The sequence below is a fragment of the Paramisgurnus dabryanus genome, chromosome 24 (genome assembly GCF_030506205.2).
Source record: "Paramisgurnus dabryanus chromosome 24, PD_genome_1.1, whole genome shotgun sequence".
Classification (NCBI taxonomy): domain Eukaryota; kingdom Metazoa; phylum Chordata; class Actinopteri; order Cypriniformes; family Cobitidae; genus Paramisgurnus; species Paramisgurnus dabryanus.
The window spans coordinates 8,749,823-8,766,047 of record NC_133360.1 but is presented as its reverse complement, the minus strand read 5'-3'; the positions used below and the strand labels follow the sequence as shown (position 1 = coordinate 8,766,047).

The 16,225-nt window shown below is 34.5% G+C and overlaps 1 protein-coding gene across 1 annotated transcript; it reads left to right on the top strand.

Annotated features, from left to right (window-relative positions):
• Positions 1–447: 447 nt before the first annotated feature.
• On the top strand, positions 448–15,749 carry slx9 (SLX9 ribosome biogenesis factor). Its single transcript, XM_065244604.2, has 6 exons — positions 448–744; positions 1,213–1,339; positions 11,960–12,028; positions 13,875–14,040; positions 14,678–14,746; positions 15,380–15,749. Exons 1-6 carry the CDS (start codon positions 538–540, stop codon positions 15,498–15,500), a joined length of 759 nt encoding a protein of 252 aa, XP_065100676.1. The 5' UTR covers positions 448–537; the 3' UTR covers positions 15,501–15,749.
• The last annotated feature ends 476 nt before the right edge of the window (positions 15,750–16,225 follow it).

Below are 16,225 nucleotides of genomic sequence, written 5' to 3'. Positions count from 1 at the left end.
TTAAAAATATATCTAAAATTATATTTGAAAAGATATATATATATTTTTGCCGTATGGGAAAGGGCCTATCTAAAACAATTGTATGTTTTAAAACAAAACAACATATAAGGTTAAAAAGATTTTCTCTAACTTTTTTGCATTTTAAATTTTTGGTAGTTACTCTTATATGAATTAATCATTAATATTTTACTAATATTTTAGTGTGGTCTGTTATTCTGTTTGTTTGTGCACTCTGCACGACATCCTGACCATTTGCAGTTCCTAGTTAAACTTATTTTTGTTGTTATCCATACATTCATCATACAAGTATCTAGAATATATTTTATATGAATATGATCTAACTTAAATATTTCGATGAACTGTGAAACATACTCACAAAAATTCTGTCAGACGTGGTTTCGGTGAATAACTGTGGCGGAACTGATTTTCTGTCACATGTCGATTCGGATCAGTTTATATGTAACACCAAACACTGTTAAAGTGTGCACGTGTCGCACTTTTCGCCATTTAAATCAAAAATCCACAAACTGAGGCAAAATGGTGGGGAAAATTAAACGCACACGACAAAAACTTCATCACGGCGCCGTAAAACTAGAAAATGAAAACGAGAAACGACAAACGTTGAGGAATCTGGAGAAAGCGCCGATACCATCGACACACGTGCAGAACAGTGAACTCACAAAAACAGATTCAACGCAGAACAAAATAAACCGATCTGACAGCAATACAACCAACAATGCAAAGGTAACAAGAATTGTTTGTAATAATGCTTTAATATGTACTGTGGTAAATTGTAATAAAATTCATATATACTATAGTGTTACCATAGTAAATATCGTAGTTTATCAATTCAATACACATAATACCATTCATTTATGAAGCCAACTCCAAAAATGCGTACCATTGTAATGCTATATATCGTTTTTTTACATGGTACCACAGTAATACTACGTTTTATTGATATTTATTATGGAACCATTCATATGTCATTGTATTTGAATGCAGTTATTATTCAGTACCATGGTCTATGCAAAATTACTTCCTGATACCATACTTACACTATGGTGCATTCACATTACTGTTTTGTAAGGCATTATGTCAAGTGTTATTTATTATTTATCATCTTTATCAGCTCCATATTTAGTGTTTAATTTGTCCTCAGATGACTTGCTGTAAATGATCTCATTATTCTGCTTCGTGTTTTCCATGTAGGCTTTTAATTTTCCCAGTGGAGTTTTTGCTGGGACAAAAATCTCTCCGGAGTCTTTAGTTCAAACTCTGAAGTTTGATGAACCGTCAAATGTGACCGTAAACAAACAGCCAGCAGGTGAACAGAAAGGTGAGCGATGTCACACAGGTTAAACTGATTTTACAGCATATTTTGCAGCATATGTACACTACCGTTTAAAGGTTAAGAGTCAATGCACATTTGCAATATTTAGATAATGTCAAGATATCTTGTAGGCTTAAAAGAAATTAATATTTTACCATCTTGTAGCCCAAAATGCATAAGGACCGCAAAGGTCATGGGTTCGATTCCCATACATATTGATGAAATGTATAACTTAAATGCAATGTTTGTATAAAAGCATCTGTTAAATGCATAAATGCAAATGCATGTAGGTCATCACCATGATACATTTCAATGCGTTTGATCTAATTTTATAAATGCATACAATAAATAGACGTTACCACTAGATGGCACAATGTAGCAAGCCTGTTTAAATAAACTCTTAACATAAATACAACATGCATCAGATGGTGATGTAGCTTAGTTATCCAGGCACTTATGGGAAAGGGTTTTGCAAATATTGAGCGATGCAATCTCAGGTTACTCCACTTGTATATTGCAGTTGACTTCAAAGCATTGACTGCTTGCATTTAATTGGATGACGTGTTAACGGTATCATTTAGATAAAGTGAGGTCATGTAAGTGAAATAAATGCAAAATGTATTTGCTTTGAATAACAAGATTCGCCTAATAAATAAATATACCATGCATGTCCTCTAGCTTTGATTTTTTTTCTCTTTAAAAGACCGATGTGCACTAGTATTGAGGTTAAGTGAGGAGTCCCGCTCTATTCTTGGCTCTCTGCAGTATAAATAACTCATGCATGAAGATCACATCAATGCACTGACATGACTGCTTAGTCTGACGGTCTGGATGGTAGCATGCAAATGAATGAATCTTTATTATTTGTGTCCCATCACCTGTCTCTGATATAAAAGCTACTTTGCATGTAAGTGAGAGACGGTGATCTGTCTATTAAGCTGTATATGTGTGCAATGTAGTGTGTATAGTATGCATACTAAGCTTTTTTGTATGCACGGAAAACCCGGATGACATACAGCATTTGCCATATTGCGAAGTTTAAAGCAGAGTGTTCATGTAAAGGTCAGTGGTAGAGCATTGCGTTAGCTGCGCAAAAAAATGTGGGTTCGAACCCAGTGATCACACATACTGATACAATGTATGCCTTGTAATGCACTGTAAGTCGCTTTGAATAAAGCATCTGCCAAATGCATGAATGTGAATGTAGAGCATAGTGTGTTTGGTAAAGTATCCCACAATGCAATGCATCTGTCCTTTGATGAGATCCCTGAAATTAAACTTAAATCTTAAATTTTTGCATGCACACCCGTAAGTGAATTTTTTTTATGAACACACGTTTTTAACAGGGAAGTGTGTAATTTCTACACCAACAAACATACATTATTTCCAAACTTTCCCATCGCCCTATGTCACCCACGTTTCCTTTTGCTATTGTTTCTGCAAAATGCTTACTCATACGTCACAATTTTTGTACATAAAAATAAAAGGTAGATGGTATTTTAACGTTGCGGAAAAGTACATACTTCTTCACGGCACGCTGATCTCTGGATTTAGAAAGTGCAGATACACTGAGTACCTTGAGTCACATCAAGTACATCGATTCAGTCTTGATGCACCGAACGTGTCTTAGTTTCTTGCAGAGAATTCTCACAGCTGGAGAAACACGCTGCCGATAAAACCCACTGTGTAATTTGGAGAGATCTGTGAGTGATTTTATAACCTCAGTATAAAGAACCACAGACGGCAACAGCTAGCAGCTTTGACGCATGAAATGCAGGAAAGTTCGCCACTGTCCCTATGAACGTTTTACTGCGCCTTGCTGCGTTGCATTAGGATATTGAAAAGCCCAAGCCTTGAGTTTATAACTTTAAAGTTTCGGTGACATTTTGATAATCAGGGACAGATAAATTGGATTTAGCAATACTAATACGCTGATATTTTGAGCAGTTTGTTATTGTTATAATATTCTAATATAATATATAATATTTTTAAAAGCCTAATTGGTTCGAATTAGGGTTAGTTTTTATATTCTATGTTGCGCTACGTTAACCTACGGTACGTTAACATACGCTACGTTAACCTGCGTTACATTAACCTGCGCCACGCTACATTATGTTATGCTACGTTACTACTGTTACGATACATTACTTTATAACTGTTATGTCTATTTATTACGGTTACGTTTATTTATTACGGTTACATTACTTCATTATAGTTACGTTATTTTATTACGGTTACGTTACTTTATTACGGTTACGTTACGTTATTACGGTTACGTTACTACTGTTACGATGCGTTACTTTATTATGGTTTCATTTTCTACTGGTGCGATACATTACTTTATTACGGTTACGTTACGTTATTACGGTTACGTTACTACTGTTACGATGTGTTACTTTATCATGGTTTCATTTTCTACTGGTGCGATACATTACTTTATTACGGTTACGTTATTACGGTTACGTTACTACTGTTACGATGCGTTACTTTATTATGGTTTCATTTTCTACTGGTGCGATACATTACTTTATTACAGTTACGTTACGTTATTACGGTTACGTTACTACTGTTACGATGTGTTACTTTATTATGGTTTCATTTTCTACTGGTGCGATACATTACTTTATTACTGTTACGTTACGTTATTACGGTTACGTTACTTTATTACGGTTATGTTACTTTATTATGATTACGTTACTACTGTTACGATGCATTACTTTATTGCGGTTATGTTGATTTATTGCGGTTGCGTTGCTTTATTACGGTTGCGTTGCTTTGTTACGGTTGTGTTACTTTATTATGGTTACATTACTACAGTTACCGTTACGTTACTACTGTTACGATGCGTTACTTAATTACAGTTTCATTACTATTGTTACAATACGTTACTTTATTACGGTTTTATTACTACTGTTACTATATGTTACTTTATTATGGTTTCATTACTACTGTTACGGTTGCGTTAATACTGTTACGATGCGTTACTTTATTATGGTTTCATTTTCTACTGGTACGATACATTACTTTATTACGGTTACGTTACTTTATTACGGTTTTATTACTACTGTTACTATATGTTACTTTATTACGGTTTCATAACTACTGTTACGATGCGTTACTTAATTATGGTTTCATTACTACTGTTACGGTTGCGTTAATACTGTTACGATGCGTTACTTTATTATGGTTTCATTTTCTACTGGTACGATACATTACTTTATTACGGTTACGTTACTTTATTACGGGTATGGGTTAGGTTACTTTATTACGGGTACGTTACTTTATTACGGTTATGTTACTTCTGTTACGATGCATTACTTAATTACGGTTTCATTACTACTGTTACTATACGTTACTTTATTACGGTTACATTACTACTGTTACGATACGTTTATTTATTACAGTTACGTTTGTTTATTTATTAGGTTACTTCATTACGGTTATGTTACTTTATTATGGTTACATTACTTTATTATGGTGGTTACGTTACTACTGTTACGATATGTACTTTATTACGGTTACGTTTATTTATTACGTTACTTCATTACAGTTATGTTACTTTATTACGGTTACATTACTTTATTTTTGGTTACGTTACTACTGTTGCGGTTACGTTACTACTGTTGCGGTTACGTTACTACTGTTACAATGCGTTACGTTTTTGCGGTTGCGTTACTTTATTACTGTTACATTACGTTACATTTGTATTTAGCTATGTTTTATTAGTTGTAGATTGACTAGCTAAACTATAATGTTTACGTGGAAAAAGTCAAGAAATCTGATTAACCACCATCATTAATATTAAATTCTTATATTCTTTATTTGTTTGAATATCCCTTATTCATACAGATCAAGGATCTAGTTCTCTTTAAATATGTCTCAGTCTAGGCAGCACTTGAGAGAAGTAGACATGGAGAATCAATGCGGCCCTGGCTTTGCTTTGACAGAACGAGAACATTGGGCTCCTTAATTGGAGGTATTGTGTCTTCGCATGACCTCAGAAATTGACCTCCTTCACCTCTAGCTCAGCTCCCCTGACTGTAGTAAGGAGAAGGCAGCACAAAAGTCCTGTCCGCTGCTAATTGGCGGTGTCCGTTTCAGCCAGCTCTCTGAACATGATGCTCACCCCGGGATGGATGTGGTGGGAGTTATGGATTTTTACCCCCCCATTTCTCGTTTGCGGCAAAGAGGCTGAGATTGAGTTTCTAGCGTCGAGAGTGATGCGTGGAGATATCAGCAGGGCAGAGATCGCTATCGGGCAGATACAGCGCAAAAACACGAATGTTGATATTTCTGTGGTGGTTGTTGGTCAGAATGATATACTGAGTTTTCAGCCTCCAGTGACTGATCTGAGAGCAGTTGAGCGACTACTTTTAAATGGTTTAAAACATTAGAAAACTGGTTTCAGATCTGCATCTTGAAACTGGTGAGCAAATAAATTTGGATGTGTGCAATTATCGAAGCCATATGGGATAACGAAATTGCGTTAATATGTAAATATCATTCCAAGGTCTTTTCGCAATTTATAAAATAATCGTTTTGTAAAAGCAATGATGTTTTTATTTGCCCCAGGACATTTGAAGTGTAACTTCTGGTCTTTCCTTTAGAAGTCACAATCTCGTAAAACTGGCGTAGATGGAAAACATGGGTCACAGGATGAGACCCTTATCATTATCTTATCGAGACGCCTCTGTGCGCTTTTATTCAGAGAGCATTGCAGTTTTTCCAGGGTTTTTTTAGCTGTTTAATGCCTGTATACCAAAAGAAAGGCGTAAAGAACTTTTGCACATGTTTATCGTGGACTGAGAAAAATTGTTTTGATGTATGCATGACACACAATCGTTTATTGCTAATAAATAACTCTCAGGTTCATCTCTTGGGCCTCTTGCAAGCAAACAATATCAAATCTTTCAGAGGTTCAGCTTTTCCTTGCAGGAAGTCGGTGGATATTTGAGATGACTGTTTCTCTTGGGCTTAAACTCCAGCGCACGCAGACCACACCCCTTTTAAATGATTGACACTAACAAAATAGCCTACTACACAAATCTCAGAAACAGTATGCCACAAATGTCTTTGATGTAGATTTAATTTATTTCCAAATTGCAGCTGGAAAATAATAAAACATTTTTGGCGTTTATATAAAGGACATAATGTGTGCTATAAAAACCCCAGACGCTGTTTAAAATGTAATTTTGGTCTTTTTATAGCATGCATGCCTGAAATTCATCATGTTTGTAAAACTCAACTACATTTGGAAACCGTATAGATTTGTTTAGACCTTTTAGATTTTTTTTAATACAAATTTTTAAGTATATATATATATATATATATATTTATTATATACCGTCTGAAGCTGTACAGTGATATTTAAAAGGGACATTTCATAAGACTTTTTTAAGATGTCAAATAAATCGTTGGTGTCCCCAGAGTACTACATATGTGAAGTTTTAGCTCAAAATATTATGTAAATAATTTATATAGCAAGTTTAAATTGTCATTTAACATGCAAGTTTGCTGATCTTTGCACTAAATGGCAGTGCAGTGGTTGGATAGTGCAGATTAAGGGGTGGTATTATCCCCTTCTGACATCACAAGGGGAGCCACATTTCAATGACCTATTTTTTCACATGCTTGTGGAGAATGGTCTACCAAAACTAAGTTACTGGGTTGATCTTATTCACATTTTCTAGGTTGATAAAAGCACTGAGGACCCAATTATAGCACTTAAACATGGAAAAAGTCAGATTTTCATGGTATGTCCCCTGTAAATGCAAAATTATAAGATATATATGCAAATATATCTATTAAATAATTTTTTGTGATTACTCGTAAATCTGTGCACTTCAACGTTCTGTCAAGATGTTTTTTGTTATGTATCTCTGAAAAATCAGCTTGTTTTTTACATAATTGGAAATATAAACAGTGTCCTAATGCACGTTTGTCCACAGTAAACATTGATTTCGGAACAAGAAATGTCAGCTGTAGGTAATTTTCAGAAAAATCTTTTTTCGGTTTTCGGTGGCCAAACATTTTATCCAAACGCTTCTTTCTTTGTAAGTTGCCTGGCAACAGAAAAATTGTTCACGATTATAACCACAGAGGTCAACACATTTTCATTTCTTTCTTTTTATAGATCTGCATGAGTTTAACACGCAAGTTATTTTCAGAGAATGTTAATACATTTCAGTGTAGTGAATTTTTGTAACATCTAGCTCACATGACAGATCAGATAAAAATGCAAAGTGAAGTTTTAAAGTTAAGTGGCATTTTTGTAGCACTTTTTTTGTAAAAATAAAACATGAATTTCGTTTTGGCTATGCATGCAAAAAACTTGACCTCCAAGTGTCTGTGGTCTATAAATAAAGCTTGGTGAATTTGAACAATTTTACACAGTCTCTCTCTCTCTCTCTCTCTCTCACACACACACACACACACACACACACACACACACACACACACACACACACATAGGTACATAGTTCCACCTATTTTGGTCACTGGCCTTCAACACAATCATTACATACACACAATATGGTTCCCCTGATTAGATTGTAGTTTCCAGCGACAGGAAGTGACATACGTTTAAAACAACAGACATCCTGCTGTAATCTAAACGCAGCACAGTTCCCTTCTGTTTCATGAGACAAGCATGCATTATTATCTCCCATTACGTACAGGATCTCACAGCTGCGACACGTGAACGTCATATTAAAATTGTTCCCTTCTCACAGGGATGTGATTTTTCCGTATAAATACGGATTTCCGTATTTTCTGACCTTATCTTAATTATGTAAATCTGATTTTTGTGATGTGGAGTATCCGCGCGTTGTTAGTAGACGCACGCTTTGCCGTCATCCATCACGTATTCCAGATATTGGGTTTGTTTGAGTTCATACAACGCTGCAAGAACTTAGAAGCAGGTGACATCAAAGTATCACGAGAGTGATTTGAGAAATAATTTTCTGTGTTCTTGAGGATGCGCAGAGCGACTACATTCGGGACGTAAAGTTATAATTTGAGTATTAGACACAACACGCTGTAAAACATTATCACTGTATAGTTCTGAGGTGGCAATGATATCAATTAAAACAACATATATACATAGACTGACCTGAAAAGCTATTCCACGCTTGTAAGTCACATCGGTCTACTACTGTAAATACGTAAATGTAAACATGTTAAAATTATAAAATATTGCATGAAATACTGTAAATACAAATTGGTAAATGCTTGACGGATTGGCAGCAGTCCACGCAGTCACAAAAGAATTTTTTGGGAACGCAGAAAAATCATGCATGCATGAAACTAATTGCATCAATATTAATCAGTCAAGTAATCAGAAATAACTATTTATGTAGAAAGTTTATCATTTGCGTGTGTTTATAAGCCTTGCAAATGTTAATATTTAAGCGATTTTAGACTATTTGAGCGACAAAGATGCTAAAGTGAGCTGTTGCGCAAACACTCATGGACGAACTCAAAAGTCCACGCATGGAGACACGTGTTTCAAAAACTATGCAAACCCATAATTTCTTTGCACTTGAAGGTGTATACACACATTATCTTGTTTTACCACAGTCGTAGCAAGTGTTCTCATAAAAACTGTTGTTTATTATAAGTGAACAGTTCAGAAAGAAATCGGTTGTGTCAGTGTATTGATCCGCGCTTATCCGTTCTTAAAGGGACAGTTCCTTTTAAAAGAATTGCTTATGTTTGTGTCATTATGTTAATCAAACTACAGAAAACAAAAGGAAAATCACTTCTATAGCTTTAAAAAGATTAATGTTGCTATTTATTTGATTCTATTACTGTACCAAAAAGTTGTGTTGGGTCCCTTCCTTCTTTTTTGTCCTTGGCCAATCACATGCCTGTTCTCAACGATCTGTTTTGTGTATGACTTGTATTTTTACGCTACCATGTTGCATGTTAATATATTATTTGAAATTGCTTTAATAACTCTACCTTCTTAACTCTTTCCCTGCCATTGACAAGTTAACTTCTTAATTAAGAGAAAATGCTTCCCTGCCATTAAAGAGTTCTTGGCAATCCATGTTTCCGCTATTATCCACCAAATAGCGCTCTTACCCAACTTATAAAACCCGAAAGCAACCCCTTAGGGCAAACAGTTCAAACTCAGTGTATGTTTTGATCATCGCTCTGAATCTGATCTCTTTTAGAACTCTTTCACAAAAAATGCAATTATAACCTACTCATATTTGAGAGGTGAAAAAAGAAAACAAATGAAGATGGTCTGTTCTTTCATTTGATATATTGTATGTTTATATATTTAGAGAAAAACTGGCAACTTTTTTTAAAAACGCTGGCGGGGAAACGGTTAATAAATGCCTGGATTCCATATGCTCCATCAGTTCATGTCAGTCTAGTTTTTAGACAAAAAAAATTTAATTTAAGCAAATTTAAATCTGCCAATGGAATAAGAAAAAATTGTGTTTATAAAAAAAGGAAACTTATTTCAAGAAAATTTTTCTTATTGAAACGGCAGATTTTTTCTTTTAATTTACTTAAAGTTTATATTTTTGGCTTAAAACTAGACTTATTTTCCTAGGTCATTTTACTCATCAAGAAAATACATCTTAATTTAAGAATTTTTAGATATTTTTACTGAAAACAACACAAAAGGAGGAGATTTGCATTTTTGATTAAAGATTATGAGGGCACGTGAATTTTTACAAAGTAATGAAGCTCACAGATAAGTCAATTGTAAATTATATATTTTTATATTTAAATTATATGATTATTATATGAAATTAATGTGTGATGCCTTGCCCTGCCTCTGAATTCATTCTTCTGCTGGTAAAAGCAAGGCAGGGTGGAAAAAATTATTTGAAATAATATAATTACATTCACGCTCTACATTCACATTCACCTTTATCCAAAGCGCCGCAATATTTTGTAACCATTAATATACTAGCCTAACTTCCACAATCCATTTAAATCCCAGTGGATAAAATCATGTCTGGCTCATCATAATTTTCCCGGAATGCCGTGTTTCACTTGGAAGTACAACACAGTTTAAAAGGTAAATATGTTTGAATGCCGATTCATCTTGCTAAGCGCATTTTTTCGAGGTCACATTTGCGATCGAGCAAAAATTGTGATTTCAGCATCACTCAACATGGTTGTCTTTCCTGTTTGGTACTGAACCCTCAACCTTTATGATGGCGGCCTGTGTTGTTTAACTGATTGGCTGCCAGCGTGTTATTTTGACAGGTGCGCTGAATTCGTGCTTGCAGACAAAACAAAACCGAAATGAACCCAAACATCTGCATTCAAAACCAACCGTGAAACCCTCTTCAAGGATAGAAACTCATTTGTTTTGATTTCAGACCCATAAGGACAATGACGTTTTAAGAGAAACCCAAAACTCTTAAGACTTTACTACTGACTTTAGTATGCAGCTCCTCAACCACCTTTTATGACACAGAAATTATGCTGCCTGCAAATCGTGTGTTTTGTTGAGAAAAGAGGCATGCTGGTACTTTTTTAAAGCTACCTGATCTGACCAATAGATGATATCATTTTAAAGGACCGAAGTATTATAGAGGAGAGGTCCTCAACCTTATTTCAGGCCAATGATCCCTTAATGGAGAAGCAGGGACGTGTATCAAATTAAGACTGTATTTATTACATTATTTATAACACATAGTTTATGACGGTTATGTTACAAAGATAAAATTTTTTTTTTTGCATAATGCATCTGTGAAGTTTCAGCTCAAAATACCCCACAGATCATCATATATGTCAAAAATGCCCATCTTTATTTGGGAGCTAAATGTGCAGTTTTTGTGTGTGTACCTTTAAATGCAAATGAGGTAAAAAAAGACAGTGAGCGCTTTCAGTTAAAATAGGTCTGATTTCCGTAAAATACAGTATGAGACAATACTATCTAACGATTGAGAGATGTCGGACAGCGTACAACTCGCTAAGGGTGGAAATTATGGTAATGCTGGACTGTCAGTCAGTGACCGTGGGCGGGGCTTTACTAGTGTGACATCACATTGATAAGATAGTCGAAACAACATGTCTATTGAGACTGCTTTGCTTTAATGTGTACTTAAAGTGAAGGAGGGGGTGGATTTTATCATTGTAGGGTTTTTGTGTTCACACAATCCCAACACACATTTATGTCCAAAAACTTTATTTTAAAGTTTTTTATTAGTAGTATTTTACATAGTTATTGTTATCATTAAATGGCATTGGACCTTCATCTGATAATTTTCTTTTATTGGTACATGAAATCTATCTGTCCATTTTGCATGCGTTCTCAGCTTTCTGAAATATTGTAGTGTTTAATGGTCGCATGACATTCAAAGTAAACAAATAAATTTTTTGTTAGTAAGTGTTTTATTTAATTTATTTAATTAAAAAAATGTATTTCATGAATTATTTGTAATAATTTTTTTCATCAACTCATGAACCCCCTTTTGAGTTCCCCCACGAACCACTAGGGGTTCGCGAACCCCAGTTTGGGAAACCCAATGTTAGGGTATGTTAGTGCCTAAAATGCATATTTAAATATTTAAAGAAACATAAAATTTTGTGAGAATGTGAAAGTTTTTTGTTGAATTGATGAATAATAATCCATGTTTTTCTTTTCTTTTTCAGGTTCAGGAGATAAAAAACAACAATCAAAGAAATTAAAAATGAAGGAACGTAGAGAGAGATGGCTTAACAGTAAGTATTATTTGTGACCCTGCATATATATATATATATATATATATATATATATATATATATATATATATATATATATATATATATATAATAAAACCTTGATATATTTAATATTGACCGAGTAAATTTACGTCAAAAGACTAACATCAGTGTGAAATCAAACTTTGATGCTCAATCTTATAATCAATCAATATTAGATTATAAGACTTTAACCTGGATTTTACAGAAGGGGTCACTTTTCATCTTCAATCTGAAAGTTTTTTTTTTACCATAAAGCAAAACAATCATATCAATTAAACGTCTTAAACATACTGAAGGTCAAGTGCATGGTGCAGTTAATAAGATCATCTCTCCGGTTGACGGGAACTTTCGTCACGGATATGGCAGGATTGTTAACACCATACTGTGATTCTGACGCCTGTAATCGTTTCAGTCGATCGATGCGTCGTGTAACACAACTCGACCGAAGGCTTTTATAATTAGGATGTAATGAGACTCAAGCTGTAACCCAAGCCTGCAGACATCTCAGATTTACAGGAAATTAAAAAAAAGTGGGAATAAGTTGTTAATAGACACTGACCTATCTGTAAAAAAACTCAAGTAAATGTTGACTGCTACTTGTCAGGTTTATAAAAAGTGTGTATAGTTACATAAATAATAATGAGTAAGTGTTTGTTTGGAGCATTCGCCTTCAGAGAAATGTATTTTTGTGGGGCATTTTTGTGCCTTGTCCTTACCTTTTTGAGTCACATGCAAGACAAACATTGGTTTAGACAAACATATCCCATTAAGCATACGTTCATTATTGAGATGTCTGGATATCATCATGTTATATTAAAAAAGAAACAAACTAACTCTTTGTCGAGAAACAAAGAGGCATGTTTTTGGGTAACAATGACATGTTCTTTATGTTTGCAAAATGATATAGACCAAATGCCATGCATGGCTCTATGAAGATATTTTCCCATACTGTTTTCAAGCAGTGTAGTATTTTAGACCTGTCCTTTCTTCCCTATATGTATTTGTTTTTGTTGGATGGAGTAACCTTGTGTGGACTGGTTTCTGTCACTGAGGTTTGCTTGTAAATGGGTGACATTATTCAGTTCCCTCAGTAGTTTTTTGTCTGTGACATCACAGCCTAGGCATGAGACAAACATCGGAACATGCGGGTCCAGATATCCTTTCAGATAATTGTAATGACCATTGTAAACTATTACAAAGAATAAGTGCGGTGGCCATTATCAAAACTATGCATAAATTTGTTGATAAAATAATCATTTTATTGATTCTTAGCTGGTCAAAGTAGTTATTTAATAAGAATTTTATATTTTATTTGTGATCCGTTTTATTTTACACCTCAAATTTGCACTAACATACAAGTGTAACACAGCTAATTTTGCTTGCAAGTTTGCTAAATGATAAACCAGCAAGCGTGAAATTTAATTTGACCTTGTCTAGTACTTGTCTTTACCAGAAAACTAGGGCTGCGTAGCGATTAATCGCAACTAATCGTTTGCAGAATAAAAGTTTTTGTTTGCATCATATATATGTGTGTGTGTGTGTACTATGTATAATAATTATGTAAAAAATAAAAATAGATACACATGCATGTGTCATTTTATTTATATATAATAAAAATTATATATAAATATAAAAATGTATATACACATGTAAGTATTTCTTAAACATATGTGTGCATGTGTGTGTACAGATTTATTATTATTACACATTTATTAAACTTTTATTCTGCAATCGATTAGTCGCAATTAATCGCTATGCAGCCCTACAAAAAACTGCAAGTTAGTCCATGATCTGTTTAACTTGAAGTTTGTTTTATCGTCTCTAGAGATCAGTTCGATAAAACTGGAGCGTGAACAGAAGGTGGCACAAGCACGGAGGAAAGCCACGCCCGTCGTGGGGGACATGAGGCTGCTGGCAGATGCCCTTCCTGAACTCTCCCAGCTCCTTCCATCCCTAAAAACTCTTGCTGGCTCACACCGGAAAAATAAAGGGTTAGTACATGCCACATTTCTTTGTTAACAGATCAAACACTTACAAAACCTACCCAGTCTCACGAGGTTTCGTGATATAGTCACTTAATTTCCATGTTTTTTCGTGATCGTAACGAATTCCTGTTTTCGTGTGATTATCACGTATTGGTTACTCAACTGCTTTTTCCTATTTTTAAACCATTGTCGCTTCGGTTTAGGGTTAGATTTGGTGCTTGCATTAGTGTGTCACTTTATACTTTGGTTTATACTATTCTTTCTGATTTATTTTTTATATGTCACCTGGCGTTAGGGTTAGAGTTGGGTTTGGGTAAGGATGTCATTTTATGTAAATCTAACTCTAAACCGAAGCGACAATGGTAAGAAAATAGGACAAAACAGTTGAGTAACCAATACGTGATAATCACACGAAAACAGGAATTCGTTATACGATCACATAAAAAAACGCGGAAATTCGTGATAATATGACGAAAAAAGAATCAAAAAATTACGTGCCTATATAACGAAATTTCGTAAGACTGGGCTGTCCAAAACACTTCAGTTCATAAATATTGAGCAGATGTTCTGTTTTACAAATATTTTTTAAGATAAATGTTATAATAATAACATTTATTATTTAAAATAATTTTTTTCGTCTCAGTTTGGTTAAGAAGAAGCCGGAACCTACAGACTTCGGCCTGATGAAACCAGCGCAGAAACGAAAGCTACTGTAAGATAATCCCAGCTATTTAAAGGGATACTTCACCGATTTAGCATTCAGCTTTGTATCTGTAGAAACCCGGCATTACTGAATGACCATGTTTCCCTCCATCATTTCCCCCTGAGAGGAGAGATATCTGCATTTTGGTTCTGCAAAAAAGTCCTCCGATGATGCAAAAATCGTCATATTACATCATCGGAGGACTTTTTTGCAGAACCAAAATAAAATCGGTGAAGTATCCCTTTAATATCCATATGTCAATAATGTCCATTTGTGAAAAATCTGGTGACTAATAGGGAAATCTCTTAAAACCTGTCAAAATATGTCCAGGACACACCAAATGAAAATATTTTAAAGGACTAATACAACTTTGATGGTGTAATTTTGTTTTTATTACAATGATTTTAAAATACGGTAAGATACCGCTTTTAAAATTTGCAACGTATATAGATTTTTTGGAATTGTTGGGTTTAAAATGACAGATGTTTGATTAACAGGTTTTTTGAGATTCACCCAAATATTTTAAAAGGTTTTAGAGCATGAAAACTTCTTGTTTACTTGGTGGTGAGCCTTCATGGTTTTATTGTAAGCAGGTTCTTCAATTATAAGTTGAAACCGGTTGTTTTTTCATTCTTGTTCTAGTGAGACCGAGATATCTCACTTCAGTGAAGCCATGAAAAACCCAACCTTCAAGACCAACCCCTTGGCTGCGATTGGCGAACATTTACGCAAAAGACTCAAACAAGAAGACGAACAGAGTTAACTCAACTCGTGAGCGCCCTCCTACGGTTGGAATAGAAAAACTGTATCTCGTATATTGTAATTGTAATTGTGGTATACCTAAACAAACAAGGACGAGCTGCACTGGTAGAAGTTGCCGTATTTCTTTATTATTAAAAAATGAAAACCAAGAAATGTTCTGGCACTACATAAACACTATGGAAAACATAACCTAATGAATTTATTGCAGTTTGAGTATAATTTAATAAACAAGTCTTCAGTGTTGAATGAATTATCTGCTTCTCTGGACTTACGCTTTAATTATCATGTTATCAGATGTTTAATAAGTGTTTTTTACACAGGTCCACAGGCTCATGGGAAAATAAAACTGGAATAGGAAAATAGGACATATTTGTGGTATTATTAGCGGTGCAATAACTACTTAAAGGTGCAGTGTGTAATTTTTTAAAAAGATCTCTTGACAGAAATGCGAAATAATATTCAAAACTCTATTATCAGGGGTGTAAAAGGCCTTTTTTATAATAAACCGTTATGTTTTTATTGACTTAAAATTAGAAGTTTTTATTTACATACACAGAGGGTCCCCTTTCGTGGAAGTCGCCATTTTGTGCCGCCATGTTTCTACAGAAGCCCTTAATGGACAAACTTTTTTTACTAAGTTGTCTCCGTCCATGACTTGTTTTTCTGGTGGCGGCTACCATAGCTTCTCTATGCGTTTCAAAAGCTAGGGGTAAGCAGTGGACTGAG

Coding starts and splice junctions, on each gene's coding strand:
- slx9 (XM_065244604.2), top strand. CDS start 538: ATGGTGGGGAAAATTAAACGCACACGACAAAAACTTCATCACGGCGCC. Junction 745..1,212: donor ATACAACCAACAATGCAAAG/GTAACAAGAATT, acceptor TTTTCCATGTAG/GCTTTTAATTTTCCCAGTGG. Junction 14,041..14,677: donor TCACACCGGAAAAATAAAGG/GTTAGTACATGC, acceptor TTTTCGTCTCAG/TTTGGTTAAGAAGAAGCCGG.